We start from the raw sequence: 25,752 nt of genomic DNA, 5'->3' as shown, positions 1-25,752 counted from the left end.
TGGAGAATGTTCTTTAAAAACTTTTGCTTTACTCCAAGAATGCCTGGCTCAAATTGCCAACTCTGGCATTTCAACTCCTGGAATCTCAATTTCTTGGGATTTCAATTATAACCTTTATAAAACTTGTTCTTTACTTTTTCCAGATTGTCCAGAAAACCAACAATCTGATGATTTCGAATGCCTTTGTAAACTTGAATTTGCCATTAGAAGAGCTAGACTTCTTATTCCTGGGTTTAAACCTTTTAAATTTCAGGATTATCCAGTCAACTTTTCTACACTTTTAAAACATGGGTTGGTTAAGTCAGCTAATATCTCTCCACTCCATGAATTTTCTGGAATACTTCCAGAAATGCTGGCAGAAACTTTTGAAACTATTATCCCTGAATTTCCCAAAAAATTCAGATTGGATTTCACTTCCCTTTACCCAGACTTCAAAGAAAATAAACCTGCATATCATTTACTAGAAGTGAACTTCCATAAGGTGGATGATGAATACAAGGACTTCGAACCAGAACACCAACAACCCAAGGCCTTGAAACTTGAAGAAACAATAGAGATACAACTTGACCAGGCCAGAGCCAAAATACTTGCAGAGAACTTTAACTGGACAAAATACAGATTTGCCAACAAAAACATACTTAGAGAAGATTCCCAAGGGAAAATCTACTGTGATCCAAGCATCGGATCAAGATACTTTTTTCCATTTGAAGTCACTCACTCCAATCCAAGACTTGTCAACTCCTACAAGAGAAGGATCAGGAGAGTACTGCCAAGAACTTTGTCTTCTTCCGAATCAGAAGATATGAATATATCTTGAGAAGACAGCACTACTTTGCTTTGGCCAAGATAAGGGGGCCTGTCCCTTTCAACTTTTCTTTAATTGAACTACTTTTGCTGTACACTTTTTGACTATGGGGTAAGGAGATAAGATTCCTTATCTTTCTGTCACTTCGACCGAAGATATGAGATAAGATTACATCTTATCTTCGGTATGTCAATAATGTAAATAGTAGTAGACAGATGTAAAGGTAGTTCTAGGTTCTTCTTCTCCCTTCTATATAAGGAGAAGCTTGTACATTTGTAAAAAAAACACGGGAAAAAATACCAGCAAATATCAATGAAAAACCCTTTTCAGAAAACACTTCACTTCTAAAAACTTTCTTCTTTTCTCTGCAAATCAGATTGCTACTAAGAGGTAATATTACTTAAACCAGATCTCTTTACTTTGTGTTTGTTCTTATTATTATGCTTTATTGTTCTTATTGTTCATATTTAAAAGACGTAAATCCTGCTTGAGCCGAAGCAACCTGTGTAGTCTAAGTTTGTATGTCAGGGAGAGAAAGTACCCAGGTGGGGAAAATAGAAACCTGAGTTTGAATACTTAGATGTTGTTAAGGTTGTAGACGGGGGGTCATGGGATCCTTTGGTTAGTAGGTTAGGGATGATAAGGTGAAAATAAAAAGAACAAATCTGATAATAAAGCAATAAAAGTAAGAACAAACATAAACTAAATAGATCTAGATAAGTAATAAAACTCTTAGTATACCAACCTGTGATGCAAGAGAGAAGAAGAATCTCTAAACCAGAAGGTTTTTATAAAACTTAAACTTCTTAAAAAACTTATTTATCAGCATGGATAAAAAACTTGTTCAACAACACTTTGAAAGCACTAAAAACTTTTTAACTGAGAAGATACATCAGGAAACTGATGAAATCCACACTTTTTATCAAGACCCAAATTCAGAAACATACTTTGACTACAACATCACTGTACCAAATCACAACTTAATTAAACAAGGATTAGACAAAACTTTCCCTACAGAAATCTCAAATACTATACTTTCAAAATTAGAATTCCAAACTTTCCAAGAAACCTTATGTCTAGATTCAATTACAGAATCTACTGGTCAACTTTTTGAAAAACACGAACTAGAACTTAAACTCAAAGAGTTATCTCACTTTGTAATTACTTCAAATCACATATCTGACTTCAGAGGTTTCCTTAGACCTTTTGAGGTAAACGCCACTTACCACCTTGGTAATAAACTCCAAATTTTCAACTTTCCCACTTATAATAATCATCATGAGACTGATGATTGGGATAGGAGACACTGGAATTATTCCAGTGGACCAGAGACAGACTAAAACTTTCTTCAATTAACCTTTACTAAAGGCATACTCCACTCCTGCGGGAGCATACCACCCCTCCCTTTACTTATTGTTCAGTTTACCTCAATACATATACACACATACATACATACATATATATATATATATATATAAAAGAAGACTAAAAAAGTTTTACAATTCTAATGGGGTAAAGTCACGTGTGTCCAAACAAACTAAAAGTAAAACCTTGAAAATATAAGAGTATAAATTCATTCAAATGGTATATATAACACTGATTCGCTTTAATATATAGTTAGATATTGCATGGCATATATTCTTTTGTTCAAGTTACTTTGATACAAAAATTAATTGTTAGATGATTTATTGTTAAAATGTCATTATAACTTGCTAGTTCCTTTTCGACGCCCGCCCTTTATTTCCTATAACAAAATGCGAATTTCCTAATATTGAGGATAGAAAGTAAAATTAATTTGTGTAAAATGTCATAATTGCTCTTTGTTATTGGACATGTGTTTCATGTGTTATTTGTGGTCCTTACACATTAAGAAAACTTTGCGTGAAAACTAACTGTGAAAACAATTGATAACAAAAACGTTATCTTTATTTTTTTTTGGTACATCAAAAGTAGGGACTCGCCATGTCTAAGTGATTCTATGATAATATTAAAAAAAAAACTTTATTTTATATCATATACACAATATGCAATGTCTTATAATAAGTTAAATTAAATAACATCAAATTGATGCAACAACATTGGAGAAACATAATTAATCACTAAAGCAATACTCGAACATGTTGGGTAACTTGAGTGGATATGCACTAGCTTGAACATCATATCAACTTTGGAGGTATCTTCTCTTTTCTCTCTCTCCTTTAATTATTATTATTATTTGGCTTTTTTCATGTTTACTTATTCATGGTAAACATGTAACACATACATACCTAAACCTTACAATGCAAGATTTTATGTTCTTTCATATTGAAATTTAGTTTTAAATCCTTGTATGGAACGTAGTGGAGCATCTCACAACCAGATATCTACCAAAACTAAATTCGAATTAATTTCACAGTAGTACCGATAATGATAGTAAATACTATTTGCTTTCATTGTCTTAATTGAGTGGTGTCAAAATTGACATTATTGATGGAATGGTTATCCATCTAATCTTGACTTGCACAGTTGTAGCCATTGCCGTGGTCATATATAACAAGTGACATGTCCATTATATATATCAATATTATTTCACCAGGATCAGCTTGTTCTATCACAGTAACATAGCATTTTAGTTAGTGCATATCCCCTGTTTGGCTGTGTCTATTTCTTGTTCAGTGGTGTTACTTTCTTACATAGTTTGTACGGGCAATTCGAAAATGTAAATGAGTCTTGTGTGCAGAGTCAACGACAGAGGTTGACTGAGAGGTTATTACTTAGCCATTTGTGATTTTCCTACTCCAGCGACTCTTGGACAGGAATTTTGAGGGCTTAAGATTAATCTAGCATAAGCTGAAAAACAGAATGTAAATAGGCAAGCAAGAGGGAAAAGGCACGGGACAAATTAAAGATATAACGACCCTTTGCATTACTATAAAGCATGCAAAAATCATGCTCAGTACTTAGTATATATAGATCAGATGGAGTTGAGCAGATGAGATGAGAGGGCTTTGGTGAGTGGTGACCCCAATATAATGCAGAGACAAGTATAAGGGAAAGGAAAAGTTCTTGACGCGGGCCATTCTTCAACAAGATCAGAAGACATTAATAAGGACTTGTTCTTTCACTGCAAAGTGTGTTAGTTCTTCAAACCCGGCCTTCATCAGTACAGTGTATCTGCACATGTTATGTACGCTAAAGCCTAAAATTATTTGCCTTTACTCATATTAGTGTACTTGAATTGGTTCCATTTTGTGGACAACGTTTTCCAACACAAACTCTTGGCCGGAATTATATTGTTTGTTGCAATGAATGTTGCCAAGCCAATCTTTAAACCTCAGCTAGCTCACTCAAAACTCCACTTCTCCTACAAAAAAGTTTAAAGTTACGTTAGAACTACTGAATCATCCGACACTGTTAGTTGACGCACAGAAAAGCAATATGATAATATAGCTGCATTCATCACCACATGCATAAACCTAATTCGTTGCTCTCTAGACATTGCCTTTTGTTTTATGTCTTTGTCTCATTTATTTTGATGTTTACAATCGTGCATTTGAAAGGTTAGAACTTAGAAGCTCTATTCGGCATTATATGCAATTCAATTCAGATCTTTGAGTACAGTACGTGGAACTAACAATCATATATGCTCTTTTTTTTTTTTTTTCTTTTCTTTAAAATGTAAATATATTATATTCCCTCAAGAATGGGGTAAACAAAACACCCCAAACTAGAACTGAAAGCAAGGTAGCTTTAATTTAGTGGGGAACCATGAAATCACAACTTTGGTGTTAAAGATTGAGAAGTATGTATGTATGTTCTACAATTCCATTTGTAGCAGTGAGTGCGCCTGTTTGACAAACCCCACTATGCACCATCACACTGTTGTCTCAGTACTGAGTATTGGCTATGGATCAGTCGTACCAACTAGTTAGCTATGGCCTATGCCTGCCTCCCTTATTTTTTTTTTTTTCTTTTCCCCACTAATTTCGTGCTACATTTTCATTTTTCACATCTGGATGACTGGATATGGGACCACATACCTTTCAGGTGTTTTATTATTTGAAAGATTGAATTCTAACTCGAGTCAAAGTACCTATCTATTAAGTCTTAGTACAATATGATTGTCTTTTTTATTTTGACAATCAACAATGAAACAATATCAACAATAAAAAAGGTCAAGGACAAAATTACGAGGGACCACCCCCTCCTAAATTAAAAACAGGCTAGTCTGAGGACCAACCACCATCCCTAGAACATGGGCAAGTTAGTTCGTTGATTGACGAATACGAAAAATGTTACAAATGAGCGTCGAATGAGTTTATAAGAGAAAAACAATCGAGGATGACCCACCCAAAATAGGATAATATATGCAGGCCATATGCTCGATAGCTATAATAAAGATTCAAGCAATCAATCTCGACCCTAACATTAAAAAAAAAAACAAAACAAACAAATTTTTGTAATTAAGTCCCATTAATTGAGAATAAATTGATAAAATGGCCTATAGGTGCGCCTAGCTGGCGCAGGTAGTGTAAATAAAAAAAAATATTTTTTATTACTTTTGTTGTCAAGCTTTTTTTTTTAAAAAAAATATTTCCTCTTCTCCTTTCTATTTGTCACTGCAAAACCTTGTAAAATTTTGGACTCCTGAAGATGCTCTGACGGCCGCAACCAAGTCTCTCCATATATGATTAAATTTTCTTCTATTTAGTCTATATCTATACTTTAATGTTGTTTAATTTAGTGCATATACTTTTTAACAATAATAATTAACACCATTATCTTTAATGACGGGTGATACAACTCTTCTTTTTTTTTTTTTTAATAATTTTAAAACTAAATAGTTTTATTCAAGTAATACATTAATATATCAATCTTTTGCGAAGTAAAAAATAACTAATTTATCCCAATAAGTTTAAAACTATTGACATCTCCTAAAATTAATAAAAATCTCTACCGGATCCATCTTAATATATATGCTTCTTAATTGAAGTTTACATTTTAACACCAAGATCATTACTTACAAGTTACCACAATTGAAGAAAATGACATTAATGTCATTTGAGGTCAAGGGTTCAAGACTTGTTGTGATGTGTTATTTATTTATAATATTTTGTGAATAAAATTATAATATCACTGAAATAAATTAATTTTAGAATAAAATATGAGTTGGCATGACACATCATATTATGTCGATTAAATAAATTAATTTAAAATAAAATATGACTTAGTATGATACATCATATTATGTCGTCGTTATGTCAGTGATGATGTCAATGCCATGTCATATAAGTTAGCAGTGTTAATTATTAGCTTTGATTATATTATTTAAAATATATATATATATATATATATGAACTAAATTTAACAAAATTAAGTTTTATGGGCTATATTGAGGAAAATCACATAGTATATGGATTCCATAATTACTTTTACTTTTGTACACTTATACTGCACTCTATGACTGTACGAAATAGTATTGTGTTGGGTGGTGTATTAGGCCTTTTGTTTCGATTAGGTATGGCCTTCAAATTTGCTCCCTCATCTCTTTACTATTTTAATTCAACCTCTTTCACATGAATGGAAGAATAACTTTTTCCCATGCCTAAACAGGAAAGGATAGACATCATAAAAAGGTCCTTTATTTTTTCCACTAGCTACAGTTGGACTAAATTCATTTCACAATTACACCCAATACAAAAGCATGGGTTTACAATTTCTTTTTCATTTAAAAAAGAATACATTTGACCACTTGAAAGCATAATTATTAGTTTATTAGGTGAGTTAGGAAACAAGTTTACTTATCACAATGCATATCTACCAATCACGACATTTCTCTATGAGAATTGACACATAGGAACCATTCATTTTCTCTATCCAAACATGTACGCTGAATAAACTCTGATATTATTATAAAAAAAATATTGTTTAAATACTGAAAGGACATTATTTCGTATATTATCTAATAATGTACATTTAGTACATAAATAATGTATTTTTTAAATGGTCCTCACCGCAATATATTTTTACAATTTCATAACCTTGCAAGGTGGACCTGGATAATTTTAGAACTCTATGTTCACAATTTTAGAATTCTATGTTCACAATTTTATAACTCTATATTCACAATTTCATAACTTTATATTCAATAGTATAACACAATTTTTGAATCTATATAACAAAATTGTAATATAGAGTTGAAAAATTTTAAATATTGAGTAATGTAATTTTTTATATTGAATTTTAAAATTGTGAATATAGACTCGGATCCATAGCATAATTTGCCCAAAATAATGACTCTTCAATCAAACCTTGGGCCTTCACAATTTCATATGCAGCCCAAAGCATATCATGAACAACAATCTTAATATTTAGTCAAATAAATTAGGCCCAATTATCTTACAGGGCCTTCTCTAGCCCATTATAATAACATGAAATTGAATTCTACCAATTTCAAGCCCATTATATTACACTCTGTAATTCTTTATCCTAACTTATTTTTTATACACCCACAAAAAAAAAAAAAAAAAAGTTGTATGTAACAATCAGCATAGAAAAGAGGGAATCTCACAATTAATGACACTAACAACTAGGAATTGATATTGATGTGTACATTTGAGTCAAAGAATGAATACTGTTAGGAGACCCCCCAAAAAAAAAGTTGCAAAAAAGTTAGTTATTATCTTAATATATTGATTAGTCATGCCATTAATATGCCTTTATTAGCATAATCTTCCGTGTTGCCAATTATTTGTCCGTTCACTTCATGCTTTTCTTATTCATCCATTCCGCCATGCATGTCTTTCAATTTTTGCTTAGCTTTTTGATGGATTCAAGTAATGTTCTAAGTATCATATTTAGGGGCCGTTTGGTTTGTTGGTTATAAACATCCTACTTATTGGGATCATCGCAAGCAGGCCTTAAATAAATAACGATGGGATTGCTGAAAGAATTTTAAGTGGGATCCTCCATCCCATGTTAAACTCAAAGTGATGACACCTCGGAATAAATGCTAGCTCCCATGTTTGGTAACATATCAAGATTTGATTGATTTTCTTTAAATTAGGGGAATCTTTGAAAATTTTAAACTAAAATTACATACAAGAAAAAGTTGGACCATTAAATGATTAATTATATTTTTTAACACTTTATATATTGTCAAATACACAATATAGTGTAGTGTTAAATTTTAAATATAACAATTTTGTACGATAAAAAATACAGAATAAGGTTGGTTGCATTTGGGAACAGTAACTACACGGTGTACTACACCTATTCATAAAAATTTTAATTGAAAGGTAAGGGTTTAGAGGGAGCAATGTAATTGTCTGTCCGAATTTTTGTTTAAAAGTCTCTTTGAATAAATTATGATTAAAGTGGTTTGCTGCTTCAACTATATAAATTTTAATTTAAAGAGAAAAACGTTTAACAGAAATAATGTGATTAAAACGTTTTATTTTAATTTCGGAAGGGTGAAGGAGCCTAAGTAGGTAATGATTGTAAATATTTAAAATTGGAATGTAGGGAGAGAAGCAGGGGTTGAAATAGAGCAGTAGCAGGTACAAGAATTGAATGATTTTACAGGAAATTTGAAACATGAAAGTGACGAAATAGTTTGAAGTTGTACTAACGGAATTCAGGACATTTTAGGATAAGGTTCGTACTGTGTCCAATCATGCAATAATTTTGCCATACTGTCTCCAGCCTTTCAGTCCTTTAAATATACCCCTTTCTTTCATTTTTCTTTTTTATTTCATTATGTACCCTGAGAAATTCCGACAAAATATAGATTGATCGATTTTAATCTTTAGACAAAAAAATATGAATTCAACAAGGGAATTTTTGTGAGTATTTTTTTTTTCAGATTTTTTGATTACTTAGATGAGATATGAGAAAGTAAGAAGAAGATTTTTGTTTTAATGTTAAGGTGAATTTTTTTTTAAAAAAAATTCATTTTTTTTAAAGTTATTAAAAAAAAAAGTGTGGGTGCACCACCAGGTGCATTAAGGGTAATCAGTATTAGGCTAACGAAGTCTAACAAACTTGTGGAGGGAAAATCTGGAAATATCTCATTAGTGTGTATGAAGTTACAGACTGGAAATATTAACTGCCTCTGTTTATATAGAGGAGAGCAGTGATGACAGCTCATGAGATAATGACAGCTCATGAATGGAAATTACAAAGCTATCCTGCTACACTACTCTTTTTCCTCCAATACTCCCCCGTAAGCTGGAGTGTGCAGGTTCTGAACACCCAGCTTAGATACAAACAGCTCAAACTGAGAGGTTGACAGAGGCTTGGTGAAGCCATCAGCAATTTGGTTGGCAGAGGAAACTGATAGTAACTTGATCAGCCCCTGAGCTACTCTTTCTCGCACCACGTGGCAGTCGATCTCGATGTGCTTAGTCCTTTCATGGAAAACATAATTTTCAGCAATTGCAATAGCAGATTTATTATCGCAAAAGACAGCAGCAACACCATCCAATGAGACTTGCAGGTCCTGAAGTAGGGAGGAAAGCCACTGTACTTCACATGCAGTGGTAGCAAGTGCCCTATACTCTGCTTCGGATGAGGATTTGGAAACAGTTGCCTGCTTCTTTGATCGCCATGAAATGAGTGATGCGCCAAGGAAAACACAGTAGCCTGTGACGGACCTGCGAGTGTCTGCACAGGAGGCCCAATCTGAGTCAGAGAAAGCTTTGAGCATAAGAGGTGTGCTTGCCGGATAAAACAGGCCTTGGCCAAGAGAGCCTTTGAGATAGCGGAGTATGCGATGTGCAGCAGCCAAGTGTTTATCAGTGGGAGTGCTTACAAACTGACTAAGCTGATGGACTGCATATGTGATATCCGGCCTTGTTGCCGTAAGATAAAGAAGTCGACCTATCAATCTGCGATAAGTGCCAGGGTCATTCAATGGTATGCCATCTTCATGCAACAAGAGATTCCCTGGGACCATTGGTGTGCTGACAGGCTTACAAGTAGCAAAACCTGCATCATTTAAAATGTCAAGGGCATATTTCCTTTGGCATAAGTTCAACCCGGTGCTGCTGGTTTTAGCTTCAATGCCTAAAAAATAGCCTAGAGTCCCCAAATCTTTGATTTTGAATGCATCGTTGAGGAAGTTTTTGAGCTCCTGAATGAGGACCAACTCACTGCTTGTTACTATAATATCATCAACGTAGACCAGGAGAGCAATGAAGGTACTGCCTTTGCCTCTAGTGAACAGAGATGGATCAGCAGATGATTGTTTAAAACCAACACGCAACAGGGCAGCAGTGAGTTTGGCATTCCACTGGCGACTTGCTTGCTTTAGACCGTATAACGACCTCAACAATTTGCATACTTGGTTCGGTCTCTCACCTTGAAAGCCGGGAGGGAGTACCATATAAACTTCTTCGTGTAAATCCCCATGCAGAAATGCATTGTTTATATCCATTTGATGAATATGCCACGCGTTGGAAGCTGCCACAGCCAATAATGTTCGGATGGTGGTTAGCCTAGCCACTGGAGAAAACGTCTCGATGTAATCCACTCCTAGCTGTTGTGTGTAACCCTTGGCTACCAACCTTGCCTTATAGCGTTCTATTGTGCCATCCGCCCTTAGCTTAACCTTGTAAACCCATTTACATCCTATTGGGGTTTTGCCAGTTGGCAAATCTGTTAGCTGCCATGTATTGTTGTCTTGAAGGGCTGCAATTTCTACTTTCATAGCGTTCCTCCAACATTCATGCTTAATAGCCTGATTGTATGTGCGGGGCTCAGTCGTGGAAGTGACAGACACAGTGAAAGCTCGGTGTAATGGTGTCAAGTTACACAGAGATATGACTTTAGACAGCTCATGAGGGGATGAGCCTTGCCTTCCAACCACCATGTCACAGTAATAGTCTTGGAGCTTGTTAGGTGCATGTCTGTTTCTGTTTGACCGTCTTAGGGAGACTGGAATATCACTGACCACTTCTTCCACAATGATGGGAGCTTCACTGGTTGTTTCTCCTTCACCAACCGGAACATCAGAATTATTTTGGACATCACTGGATGGTGCCTGAATAGGTGAGCGATTAAGGGATGGCTCATGTGCCTCGCTAGGTATGATGTTATGTGGGGAATTCTCTGAAAAAGATCCAAGAGAGTCATTACCATAATCAACATTAGAGTCATGTGTGTTTGAGACCTCATAGCCCAACTGTGTTGATATAGGAATATTAGGCAGTGAAGGGCTAAACAACTGAGGTTCGGCATGCTGTACAGACTGCTCAGATAAAGGAAACTCCTCCTCATAGAATGTCACGTCTCGTGATACAAACACAGATTCATCAAGTAAGTCATATAGCATGTATCCCTTCACATTAGCAGGCACTCCTATGAAAATGCATTTCCTACTTCGGGGAGCCATTTTATTTCTAGAGTGAGGCAGAGTGGAAGCAAAACATAAACAACCAAATACCTTGAGCATTTTGAGATCGGGGTCATTGCCATACAACTTTCGATAAGGACTTAATCCTTCAATCACGGAGGATGGAACACGATTGATGATGAACACGGCATGCATGACACATTGACCCCAAAAATGCAATGGGAGGCCAGCCTGAAAACGAAGGGTCCTAGCAACATTGAGTATGTGTTGATGTTTCCGTTCAACTACAGCATTTTGTTGCGGAGTATTTACGCATGTTTTCTGATGAACCATTCCCTTTTCAGCAAAGAAATCTGGCATGTCGAACTCCAATCCATTATCACTTCGGAGTGTTTTGATTAAGGCTCCAAATTGTGTGAGTGCGAAACTATGGAATCTCCTTATTAACTCCCTTACTTCTGACTTGTTTTTCATCAAGTGAACCCATGTGAATCGCGAATAATCATCAACCAAGGTTAGAAAGTATCGTTCCCCTTTCATTGAATAAACGGGAAAGGGACCCCATATATCTGCATGTATCAATTCAAAGCAAGCATTTGAAAACGAAGTACTGGAAGGAAAGGAAGAACGCCTGTGTTTGGCTAAATGGCATACATCACACGCTTTATTGATACTAGATAAAGGTGGAATATCTTTGAACAAATGCAACTTATTCATCGGAAAGTGTCCTAGGCGTTGATGCCAAATTTCAGTTTTATTACATTGCATAACCAAACTTTTGTGAAAACCACTAGACTCCCTTGGAGACTGCGTCAAGATGTAGAGCCCTTTCTCATGTTTAGCCAAACCAATCGTCATCCCAAGCGGTTCCTGAATCAGACACTGCCCAGAAGAAAATATCAGATTATATGAGGTATCTTGGAGCAGTTTGCTTACTGATATTATGTTGAATTGGAAGGAGGGGATGTGCATAACATCTTTTAACCATAAATTGTTGCAAAGCTTTATGTTCCCTCTGTGTTTAACTGAAATGCGATTCCCAGTAGGTAGACTTACTTCTTCCCCTTCAATACAGTGATACTCATCAAAGAGATCAATAGAGCAAGCAATATGGTCTGTCGCACCAGAATCTATAATCCAGGCAGAATTGCAAAGAGTAAGAGAATTAATGTGAGAGGGATAATACTTGCCTTCATTGGCATCTTCTTTGAAGCTAGGGACCAAAGAGATTGCTGCTGCAGTGTTGGAGTTGGAAGACTGCCCCATCTGGTTCTGCAATGCCTGCATTAATTTCTGAAACTGATCAGTTGAGACTCCCAAATCAGTTATGTTGTTCACTGCAGAGGTTGTGCTTTGTTGTTTGGCTTTGGATTTGTACCCCGACACCCAACCGGGGGGGTAGCCATGCTTCTTATAGCACTTGTCAATGGTATGCCCTGTCATTCCACAGTAGACGCATTTCGCTTTAGTTCCTCCAGTATTTGTATACCTTCTGTTATTGTTCAGATTAACAGCAGCGATCATTTCATCAGTGGATATTTGAGTGGTTTGAATCAAGTTTGCTTGACTGATCTCTGAACTGCTAACATTTAGATTGGTAAAGCTAATTTGTCTTTCCACCTTTTCTGCCATTACAAACACCTTGTCTACTTCTGGTAAGGGATCTTGAACCAAGACATTAGACTTCAAACTGTTAAAGTCATCATTCAATCCTTGCAGAAAGCATATGACCTGATCAACTTCTTTTTCTTTTCTGATTGTATCCATCAGATCGCAGGCACATTTTGGAACGCATTTACATACCGGCAGAGGCCTCAAGGAGTTCATATCCTCCCACATTGTCCGGCATCTAGTATAGTAATCACTTACTGACATAATACCTTGTTTGAAATTGTTGATATCATTCTGTAGAGCAGAGATTCTCTGTGCATCACATTGCGCAAATCGCTTTCTCAGATCATTCCAAACTTCACTCGCCTTGTCTAGATGCATAATGCTCTGTGCGATTGAGGAGTGCACGGACTTGAAGATCCATGCACACACCATCAAGTTGCATCGTCTCCAAGCCGCGTACAGATTGCTCTCCATGTTCGGAGCTGAGAGGCTACCATCAACGATGCACCACTTGTTTTTGATCTCCAAGGCCATCCTCATCGAGATTCTCCATGAACTATAGTTTGAGGTGCCTAGCAGAGGTGGACTGACGAGTATGGTGTTCGGACTGTCATTCGCATTTAGGAAGAATGGATTCTCGATGTCTTCTACACCATAATTCCTCTGCGTCTGTGAGTTGAGATTCCTCTGCGGAATCGTCGTCGATGCGGTTCGCGCCGGCGATCGTGTTACAGGTGAAGTCGCATGCCTCTCTTGATTAGCCTCGCCGGAGACGGCGGCGGCGTACGAGCTTCGTCGCTGCAGCGGCGGCTGCTCTGATACCATAACGAAGTCTAACAAACTTGTGGAGGGAAAATCTGGAAATATCTCATTAGTGTGTATGAAGTTACAGACTGGAAATATTAACTGCCTCTGTTTATATAGAGGAGAGCAGTGATGACAGCTCATGAGATAATGACAGCTCATGAATGGAAATTACAAAGCTATCCTGCTACACTACTCTTTTTCCTCCAATATAGGCAACCATCTCCAAATTTTGATTTTTTTTTTAACTTTCATTTTCTTAATTGGCTTGACAAAAAAAAAAATCAATTCTGAATTTACTGTTGTAAATTCTCTAGAATTTTGACAACATTATTAACTTTGTCACTTCAAAGAATATGTGACATATATTATAAGCAACGAATATGACAAGGTAATTCATCATTTGACAACTGATATCAAAATACAATATTTAACAAAAAAGGTAATGTATATTCCAAGAACAAATATTTATAAATACACATTTAAATTTTTTAAAATTTATAAATTTGTGTAGTAGTCCTAATCTTACATTTTTTCAATTTTCTATTTCTATGCAACATAAGTTATTGACTTATTGTGGGGAAAAGAAAATTAAAATCATAAAAAGTGAGGCATCGATATGCAAAATTAGGGAAGGTTTGACTCTTGGGAAATCGTGTGGGTGGATGCTAATTTAGTCAAAACCACACTGCAAGCTATCGGCATCATTACACAATTTCGAAGTCACTTTGGTCAGTCCAATATTATTATACACTAATAACTTTTTAAATTATATTCAAAAAAATACAAAAAAAAAATAAAAATTAGTCCCTCATAAACAAAACATATAAGTTTGAACCTCACTACAAATCATATATTATGTGCAATCTATATTTGTAAGTAATCGTCTTTTCCCATAAACTTATTAATTATCTTAAAATTTATCAATTATTTAATTGCATGATACAAAAATAATAATAAAAATTGTCACCCAATTTATTTTTCTCCCCGGTTATAATTATACCGTTACAATTACGAAAACGGAGTTGTCATTCAGAGGAGGATAACAGATTTGATTAGTGTTGATAAAGAAGGTTTTAAGGTGAGTGATTTGACAAACGTCTTGTGTTCTCCCACTTATTAGCTGATTAATTGAGGCGTAAATAGGGAGTAACAATAATTAAAAGAAATGGTTACAGAGGTCGTCACTGAAACCCACAAACCATAAAAGTCCATCATGGAAACTTCATCTGTCTCACATTTCCGTCCATTTCTTCCGTTACTAATCTTCCACGTTATCCACCTCTCACATCCCATCATTTCATAATACAACTTTAAAAAAAATAAATTTATTCCCCTATTTTAACTGTTTGTTTAGTTTAGTATTTAGACTAATTATGACCTAGTAGTATATCGGCACTAAATAAAAAGGCATTTCGAAGTTGGGTTTCTAGTTTTTTTTTTTTTTTTTTTTTAATTTAAAAATAAATTTTCTGAAACAAACTAACCTTTAACATACTAACCTAAAGTCAAACCAGTGTCATTTGATCACAAGATTTTAGGCTATATTTTTCAGCTTTTAATGATAGACTTTAAATCGATTTTAACAATTCGATGCTTAAATTTCATGGTTGAACAATGGTGACATTTCTACTTTTGATCTATGTCTACCAATTTGATCACTATTTGTCATTTGACTTTTTAAATTTGACAAAATTCAGTGTAAAATATTTAAGAAGTTGTTATGTAATTTGTACATTAGAAAGGTAATTTTGGAAAACATAACGGTATTTTAAAAATTTTAGATTGGACGATTTGATTTTTTAAAAACTATATTAAAAGTGATTGAGTTGGACATTGGGCATGAGAGAGAATTGAGATGGCTAGAGGAATCGTATGAGGTTATTCAAAAGACCCTATCATACAGGATGAGAAGATCGGTGTAATGTGATGGGGTACATTTTTTTAAGTATTTTACTTGTGTCACACATAGTTAATTAATCGCTCTATATTCTTCTTTAAAAAAAAATTGAAAGTGATTAACTTGATAGTGAGAAATTAAAAGTATAAATTTCATAATCCAAATTAAATGTGGTATAAAAGTTGCTTTTTATGAATAGGCTAGGGGTGAAGAAATTATTGAGAAATGAATTAATTAATTAGTCATAGGTATATAATAATAAGTCTAAACTCTAAGTATGATTGAAAAGATAAGAAGAAAGGTGGAGATTAAAGTGAGAGTGAAAGTAGAGATCAGAGATGGGAGGTGAGGAAGTAAAATAGTAATAATAATGAATTAATAAGATAATAGTTAAACAAGAACCCTACAAGTCATGTGGGTAAAGGGAACAAAAGGTATCTCCATGAATTGGACAGCTTATCAATAATCAACTTTTTTTACCACCATGTATGATCATTATTATTCCATCCAACATAGTGGCTCGATGCAAGTCAGCACATGAATCAAAATAATAATACACAAACATTATTTTTATTATTTTATATAAAAAATAATGATGTATATGATGATATGACCTTGATTTGAGGTTTTGGAAGAGTGTTTTGTGTGGTATGTACGGCCCCACTCCAAATAGGTATCCTTCTTGTATGTGTGTTACCAATTTGCGTGCTTAGTGGGGGTCCCTTTTGCCTTCTCCCTGTCCCTCTGCTTTACTCCTTTCTGCACCTCTCTCATCTCTCTCTCTCTCTTCATTTCTCTGTTTTCCAATTCCCTTCCATGCACTGCACGTACTCTCATCTCTATTTTACTCACTCACAATCATCTATCACCTTAGCTTGCACTACTCCATTAATATAATTTCACCTCACCGGTATTGTCTTCGTTGTGTTCACTTCTCGATCTCGTGTCTAAGTGTAGATTCTGTATTTAGTGATCGATGTAGGTGTTATATAGCACTGTCTTCTTTGTGTTTGACTTCCTAATCTCGGGTCAAGTGTAGACTCTGTTATGTATTTAAATATAGATCAGAGTTTACTCAGTGATCGATGTAGGTCTTGTGTAGTATTGACTTTCTGATTTTGTGTCTGAGTATTGTATACTTGGAAAATCATAACCATAGGAAAAGTGTACATAAAATGGAGGGGTACGTGGGTATGCCTCAAAATTGCCTTTTTTTTCAACCGAAATGATTGAGAGGAAATTTGATGAAGATGGAGTTGTGGATACGGTGCAAATTCATATGTATGGCTTAAATAAGTGTGATACAGGTCAGAGAAATTTGTAGGGGACATAGTAGGTGGATGAATCAAATGAACTGTGCAGATAATATAAATATTTAGGTGCTAATTACAATTAAGTAGAGTGCTGTATTAATTTTGTGGCAATGCAAGCGTCATCCACTTTCTTCTGCACTCATTTAATTTTTACTCATAATATATTGCTGAAAATTCAAATATTGTAAATATTCCTTTACATATAATAAATTTTAGTTAATATAGAATATTCAAAAACTTTGGCCATCATTTTAGTCAACGCCAATTTAATGTTGCATTTCCCTCTTAATTTCACCTCCTTATGTAGCAATATGAAATTATGAATAGTGAGTACATAAAAAAAAAAAAAAAAAAAAAAAAAACTGGGTGAGATTGTCAAATTCATGGTAGTCCATAAATTAAAAGAAGTCCATTGCATGTAAAATGTGGCCATTAATAGGAAATTGAAAAGTAACATTATTCTTCAAATAAAATATATTTAATATGAAAAATAACTAAATCATTAAATATCTTCATTATCTTGGCCCTGTTTAGTAAATGGTTATTATTTGATAGTTGATAACATATTGGATTAGAGGATATGACTAGTTGATAACATTAGTTGATTATATAAAGGTGTTTGGTAAATTAGCTATTAGCTGATAGCTGTTTAGTAGAATTACTTTTCTCAAAAAGCTAAATGAAAAAGTTGATTTGAACAACTTTTCGACTTTTAGCATTTTAGAGTTACAAAAAACTGATTAATCAAACACTTATTTTGATTTTTTTACCAAGTCAAACAATTAATAGTGGTCAAATAACTCAAAATTGACTGATGATAGGCTAATTATTTTACCAAACATGGCCCTTATCTTTTAATATGTGATCAAATGATCAATCAAAGATATAAGAGTATATACATAGAAATATTATATTTGCACCATCAAACACATTCATAGAGAAACAAACTCTTCACGAATTAGATAGATGGCTACTAATGTCGAACATCTTTCTTATGGTTTTCATTTCATTAACGCTACACCCGGAAATATGTAATGACTAGACTCTTTGTAAGCTTTATTGGTGTTCTTATTGTAGATTTATATTTTTTATTGTTTCACTTGCCATTTGTATGAAAAAGTAAAAGAAATTCTTCATGAGCTCTTTTCTTGAATCTCTTATTATAATTGATATATTTAAAAAAAAAATACTACAATTATATGAGTTAGACACTTTACACCCAAATTTGCTTTTGATCAAGTAGCTAGTAAAACTTAAACTTGTAATTGTTAAATAGATACCTACCGCTAATTGTTTTTACCCGAGATCATTCACAGAAGTGTGTTATATACTTTTTAGTTCTACAAAATACAAATAATTAACCTACTTATATAAGAATTAGAGATCATGATTCCATAAAGTGAATTTATGGCAAATGAGATATAAAAATACATTTAAACAATATGTTAATTAAGGGTTAGATCATGTTTTTTTGTACAACCTATAATATATAAAAGGAGAATTTTTTTCATGAGAGCTATCTATTAATATTCTTGGTTTAAGGTGGTCATTTGGTAACTGTGAGTAATCTAAACTAGTTTATCTCATTATAATCTTTTGTCGGCTAGGATCACCAACGGATTTCACTCAGAGTGCACTTTCGGATAATCATTACGACTTTTCTGTATTGGATACTCCTTCTATTTACCCATATATACTTTTTTTAATCTTTACTTTTAGGCTCGAAATCAAATTTTTTTTATTAAGATAGAAGAGACTCGGTGTCATTTCATCCCCTCTTCAAAAATTTGGATCTTCAGAAAGTGTTATTTCCAATGGTAGTGTGTAGCTTCTAACTTGATTAAGCCGCGCCGCAAGTTATGAATTACAAGAATTCACTGTAAACAACGTTGTGGCTGACAATTACTCCATGAATTTGTAGTCAACATGTGTATATCAACCACAGAAGTTGTATTGTTTGTTTCATATTTGCTTTGATTCTTGACGCAAATATATTTGACTTTAGGGAGTACAATGGACGGTGAAGACGATGTGACTCATGGGCATATGTTTTGTATGTATATCTTTTTCAGAAGCCTAATCAAATTTGATACATGCCACAAAAAATTTTTAATTATATTAATTCATCAAAGAGATATTTTGGAGGGTAGCTAATATAACCTCCCTGTCAGTATACTCGAAATGGGAAGCTCTATGAGTTACATTTTTTAATCTTTCTTGGAATCCACCTAAAAGGGACGTCAGAATTGATAGAATATTACCTTATATTTGTCCAACATCTAATTCCTTCTGTTGCCACAATTCATATTCTTCTTCTTTTTCCTTTTTTTTTTTTTAAAATATATATAACATTTTAATCAATGCATTATAATCAAAGTATTATATATATAAAGAATAATATAAGTACATAATTTGTTGTACTACTTGGATTGAGTATCAAATTCGATCTATATCTAATCTCTACCACTTATGACGTTGAAGTCTAGCTAGAATAGTGAGATTGTACTTTGTTGCTTTCAATCCATAAATGTTCAGTTGGATTCCCTATTGTATTGTTTGTTCACATTCTAGAGTGGAGAGTGAGGCTCTATAGAGTCTTCGGAGGAGCGTTTACAAATAATATGAGAATATTCAACTATCAGTGTTAAACTATTATAATGAAGTTAATGACACATTAGCAACAATTAGGGTGATATATATAGATTTGGGTGAGTAAGTCTTTCCTAACAACTCATAGGGTTTTATTATAGACAGGAAGATGCGACACAATTTTTGAAACATCTAACTGTATATGCTATTTTCTTCGTTTCTAATAGAGATGTTTTTTACTGACATCTAGATGGGACATATATTACTACTTTATTGTTAGACTGGGGTCTATTTAACCCCTCATTAAGGTTAAGAAGTAAGGTTCTTCTCCCTATACTCTATTTTTTTTTAAAGTTTTCTATATATACATTGATAATTGAGTTAAATACAAAAGAAATAAGACAATATATGTGAAATAAATGAAAAAGAAGAGTAGTATATATACATAGAAATTAAGAAGTAAGTGAGTATATATATGATTTTAAAAAATATTATATTGAGAAATTATATATAGAGATATACTATATTGTACCAGAATCAACAGTACTCAAATATATATATATATATATATATATATAATATGATAAAAGAAATGAGAGAGCAACTAAAATATTGAATAAGGTAAACCAATTCTCACATTTACACCCCAACAAAAAGAACAAGAAATTTTGTTTTTTTTTTTTTAAAAAAGAAAAAAAAAAGTTACAAATTAATATTGTCCCTTTTATTTATTCTGTGGAGTCTCTTCCCTCCAAATATTTTCCCTGATTAAACATTAAACTTATTCGGAAATTAAATAATAAATAAATGATGAAATAAAAACTTATACCGATCGAAATTCGAAACTAACCAACTATAAATAACCTTAACGGCAGCAATAATATAATCCCCGGTCTGGCTGATCTGATCTGGTCTGGTCCGGTCTGGCTTCCACGTCCCCTCATCTCGTTTTATCTCCCTCCGATGGATGATGGATCCTCAAAAAACAAAACAAAAAACACTCCAAAATGTTTGTATCTGTGCACTTTCAATAATTTTCACCGCGCCAGCGCCACCGCATCTGAAGCCCAACCGGAATTTCCCGTCTGACCCACAATGTAATGTAATGTACATCTTCTGACACCCTGCAAAAATCTGTTGACCCACTCGCTATTCCCAATGCCTCACTCATAATTGTCCGCCCTTTTTTTTTTAATGTCCGCTCGCCTGCCTTTTCTTCTCTCCCCCCTCTCCATCTTTGTATTGTGATAAGCTCGCTCAAACTGTGCTAGTCGCGGTGGTGGTGGTTGTGGTGGTGGTAGTAGATGGCGGTTTGTTTGTTACTATCTCGTAGGCTCCTCCGCCTTCGTCGTCCTCGTCATCCTCGTCGTCGCCGTCGTCCTCGTCAATGTTGTCGCTCTCGTGGTCGTTGAGAGCGTGGTGGTGGTGGTGGTGGTCGGGTGGCAGTGGCCATTGTTGTTCGGGTTGGACCATGATGGGAACCATCGGGTTATTTTCCGGTTTTAGCGCTGAACCGGGAGGATTGAAGGAAGCTTCATTTTTGGCTCTTTCCTTGTATATAGCATCTAACAGGTGAAAATAGGGGCAGGTCTTGGAATCTTCTGGCCTTTTCTTGTTGCTTTCCTTCACCTTCTTGAAGTACTTGTTGATGTTCTCCCATTTCTCCTTGCACCTCTTTGCATTCCTGTTGTACCCCAGTTTCCGCATTCCCGCTGATATCTCCTCCCACAGCGGCCCTTTCGGCCCGTTCTCTTGGTACTTCGTGTCCAGGTTCGTCCGGAGACGGATTAGCGCTTGTACCTCCGTTTTCGGCCATCTAGACGAGCTCGCCGGAGTGAAACTCTCGATGGCGTTGTTGTCCGGTGGTTTGGAAACGTCTAAGATTTTTGTCGGCACGGGAGGCGTCGGGGTGGAGATTGTGAACTGCATTGTGGCGGGTGGGGCCACGGATATTGGTTCCGGACCTTGCGGAGGCGGTTGCTGAGAATGCGGCGGAATCGGCGGCGGTGGCGGTTGTGGTTGTTGTGTCGGTGTTGATAGGCTTTCCGGCAATTGTATCTGGATTTGCGCTGCTGCTGGAGTTGCATTGGTTATTGGGATTTGAAGATTGTGCTGTTCGGAGACTTTTTGTAAAAATTGAAGCACGGCGGCGTCTTTTGCCGCCGCCATGGATCTTTCTTGGACTAAGAGATCGTGCTCCCGGTTCATCCTCGCCATCTCTTGAACTCTCCACGCTTCCTCTCTCACCATCCGGTCTCGCTCTCGCTTCTCGAGAGCTTCCAGAAACTTCTTCTGCAAATCCTCCTGTTTCTCAATCACATCCTTCATTAGCCTTTCGAAGAAGTCCTTCCATTTCCTCTTCCGCCGGTGCCGCCTCTGGATATCCTCGTCCGACGAAGTAGACGACGATGTCGAATCCGATAAAGGACTCCCAGGCACATTCCGTTGAGACGGAAACCCACCGGTATTCGCAGCCGCCTGCGGCGGCGGCAGCGACAACGATCTCGTCTGAGATGACGGCGGAAATGCCGGAGCATTGATCGGATTATGAACTCCCGCACCGAAAGGGTTTTGCGTAGATGGAACAGTAACCGGCACTGAAACCGGAGGATTGGCAGCAACGACAACATTGGTTGTACCGGCATTAGAAGCAGCATTATTGTTATTATTCCCCGGCAATGGCGGCGCCACCATTGGCGATACCGCGGCGGCGGGGGGCAATGGCGGCGGCTGCGGGCGAGGTGGCGGCGGAAGAGCGTGAGAAGGAGTAGTGTGTTCGAAAGCCTCGAGCTGATCAAAAAACCGATAAGTTTTGCCGTCGGCCTTGGAGGCGCGTCCGTCCTTTGTCCGCTTATGATACTTGTAAACGTTCTCAAACTTCTCCTTGCATTTCTTGGAGCTTCGATGGTATCCCAGCTCCGCCATTTTCCTGATAACACTCAGTAAATTCAACCCAGGTATAGCAACAAACCACACAGATAACAAAAGAAAAAAAGAAAAAAAAGAAAAAAAAGAAAAAAAACGTACTTTGCCTTGTTTTTCTCATCATATCATATCAACATCTATCTATCTTTTTTTCTTAAGTTCATCAATAACAAAACAAAATAAAACACAGTGCGCAATAATTAATCCACATAAAATAAGCACCACAATTAATTATCACTAATCACGTACGTACTAGAATAATTAAGCCATGAAGATGGAAAGTGAGAGATAAGCCGATTTCCGAAACCAGAAAGAAATAAAGGCTGAAACACATTTTTGTTATGCGGAAAACAAAGGATTGATTTGCAGAAATCTAGCAGAATTATGATAATGAAGAGGTGGAGAGGAAAACTAGGAAGAATCTACATGAGTCATGATGAGCTGATGACAGACTGACAGTTTTTTCCTAAATTTCTTGCTAAATTTAGCTGAGAAAAATGCCGAAAAAGCACAACTGAACAGCTCAAAACCCGGAATTGCTATTGCCCGAAAAGCAGCTGAATTCTTGTGAAATAAGAGGAAAGAGAAGGAAAGACGATATTTTATCATTAATTCAATGGAATTTCGATCCACCCCAGATCTCTACTCTCCATCTATAACCCAAAGATAGAACAAAGAAAGATATGAACGAAGATCCCATCCACCAAGTAATGAAGAAGAAGAAGAAGAAGAAGAAGAAGAAGAAGAAGAAGAAGAAGAAGAAGAAGAAAAAAGATGAAAGATTCATTTGGGTTTTTTAAATTATACCTGGAAACTTCCTCCCACAGCGGGCCTTTCAGGCTTGAGTCTCTGAAAACAACATCCATATCCGACCTAATTTTCAATAGAGCCAAAGTCTCCTGCCTGGGCCACCTATTTCCACCGGAATTCCTCTCCGCTTCCGCCTTGTCTTCCTCCCCGTACCCTCCCACGGCGGCGCCACTCTCCGGACCACCTGCAGCACTACCAGCTCCGCCACTCTCCGGAGCTTCTCCGGGTGGCGCTGTCGCTGTCGCTGCCCCATCGGCGGAGGCGCTTATCAGCCCCGACACGCCCAGCATCTCTATCTGATACGATGCCAAATTAAAGAACCTCAACACCAGCAAATAGCTAGATGAAGAAGAAGAAGAAAGAGGAGGCTCCCCCCAGACTGAAAAAACCAAAATAAAAAAGATGGTGAATTCTGTGGGTTTTTATGAAGATGAGGGTGTGGTGAATTTATTAATTTATTTCGGTGGGATCTGCCTGTCTATCTCATATATATAAATTATAAATAAATAATAAAAGAGCAGACATATACCTTTTTTTTCTTTTTCTTTTCTCTTAAAATAAAAACTCAGCTAGCTGTGGAATCTTTTCGTCTTCTCATTTTTTTATTGCTCAATGTAATAATGTCCCCCAAAAACTTTTTTTTAATATATATCCAACAAAATTATAGCAATTACGGCTGTTATAAGTAAACAGTAAAAAAAAATAATTAAGCAAAGTAAAATGATGAGATGAGAGAGAGAGAATGAAGATGAGATAGCGACGATGGTGATAATGTGTTGGTTTTTGTCTGTCCAGCTAAATATAGTTAAAAGCCGGGCCATGTAGGTCACCTTTGCTTTTTGGGCGTTTTGGATTTCAGTGACCTGTTTGGCTACAACACCCTCCTTCCCCCAAATGACCGCCTTGCCCCTAACGTGTCTCCCATTTTCACCCCTCACTCATTTTTTATTTGGATCTCCTGATCATTCATCTCAGATTTGTTTGAGTTGTCCTCCCATTATTTTACTCCATTTTTATGTCTATTTCCTCTTTTGCCCCCCTTCCTCCTATAATAATTAATAATTTACTCCCTCAATCTTATTTTTATTTAACACTACTATTAGTATATAAAATTTATAAATTTAAAAATTACTTTGAAACTACTATTAAACACACAATAAAATAAAATTTATAAATAATAAAAAAAATATTTATAAAAAAATAGTATAGAATAAATAGTTGATTTTACCAATAAATGGTAATAAGACAGATAAAATATAATCGAATAATAATAATAATATTATTATTATATCTGACTTCCGAGTATGGTAAAAATGCGACGTAATGGTAACAAACAAAATCGAATATAGAAATTTATAATCGATACGCAATACCGGTGTCTGCCAGCCGCTGAATAGGAAAACCGTCGGTTTATACAGGAATGGATTCACAACCGCCCACAGATTACAACCACGGTATGTAACGGATATATAATTATATAAGCAATTGCTTAGCTAATAAGGTTCTTGTTTTTTTTTTTAAATAAAACATTATTATGATTATAGGGGTGGTTTCATTAAAAAAAATGGACCAAAATGGTTGAGGGAAAAGAGATTTGGTGTTAAAATTGGATCATTTTCTCCCATGGTAGACTAAATTGTAATTTACTTTGGAATCAGGATTATATTGTAACTAGTATAATTATAGTTACTGCACGCGAATTGCGCGAATAACCCACGGTCCAATAATGTATATTTTTAAATTAGTGTTTCAAAATTTATCAAAAGCATTCTCATAATTAGTTATTCACTTTGATGGGAGAAGAAATTAACTTTGAAATTGTATAAATATAATTTTTGAAATTGTGCAATAGTATATATCAATTTTTGGTCATTCCTTTATCTTTTGAGGTTAAGTTCATTAACACCACAGCTATTTTTGTAAATTCATTAATTAAAACTTTTTCCTAATTAAGATACTCTTCAAATTTATTAATTTTATATTGCTTTTTAAAATTTATTAAAAAATAAATTGAAAAACAAAAAAAATAATGAATTTAAAAAATTTCCTTATATAGAGCTACCATACTTTAACCCAAAATTTAATGCAACAATAAAAATTAATATTGTTACAACATTTAGAGAATTGCAATTAAACCAATTGAAAATTGAGGATTAATTTTGAGAATGTTATCATAATTGAAAGATCAAAGTTTAACTTTTCTCAAATTGTAAAAATATTGGTTTAACCATTGTTAACAGAATTAATTTTATCCCATAATGTTCAAATCCTAATTTTATCTCATAATGTTCACATTGTTAACCATTGTCTCATTTTATCTCTTTCTGTAGTTAATTATTTTCTCTTAATTTTAAAATTTAATTTTTTAAATTCAATAGTACATTTAATGTAATTTCTAAATATATAAATTGTACGTACTAACACTAAATTAAATATTAAAATAAATTAAATTATAAATAACTTTGGTCAAGTCAATCCCGTTAATGAAATCAAATAATAACATAAGACAAAGGAGCTCCGAAAGGAGTATTCGAGTGAGTAGAGCATGCCTATAATACATAAAGGTTACAAGTAGAGACGGAGCCAGAGTGGGGACAGCTGCCCCCCCCCCCCCCCCCCCCCCCCCCCCCCCACAAAAAAAAAAAAAAAAAAAAAAAAA

General features: G+C 35.1%; 1 protein-coding gene across 1 annotated transcript; it reads right to left on the bottom strand.

Moving 5' to 3' along the window:
* Positions 1 to 19,970: 19,970 nt before the first annotated feature.
* LOC116024606 (trihelix transcription factor GT-2) lies at positions 19,971 to 23,519 on the bottom strand. The gene is made up of 2 exons (XM_031265543.1): positions 23,091 to 23,519; positions 19,971 to 22,287 (listed from the first exon to the last, which is right to left on the bottom strand). Exons 1-2 carry the CDS (start codon positions 23,381 to 23,383, stop codon positions 20,616 to 20,618), a joined length of 1,965 nt encoding a protein of 654 aa, XP_031121403.1. The 5' UTR covers positions 23,384 to 23,519; the 3' UTR covers positions 19,971 to 20,615.
* Between the last annotated feature and the right edge of the window lie 2,233 nt (positions 23,520 to 25,752).

The sequence above is a fragment of the Ipomoea triloba genome, chromosome 1, assembly GCF_003576645.1.
Source record: "Ipomoea triloba cultivar NCNSP0323 chromosome 1, ASM357664v1".
In the NCBI taxonomy this organism is placed as follows: domain Eukaryota; kingdom Viridiplantae; phylum Streptophyta; class Magnoliopsida; order Solanales; family Convolvulaceae; genus Ipomoea; species Ipomoea triloba.
Note: the sequence above shows the minus strand (reverse complement) of the source record. Positions and strands in the feature narration are given on the sequence as shown.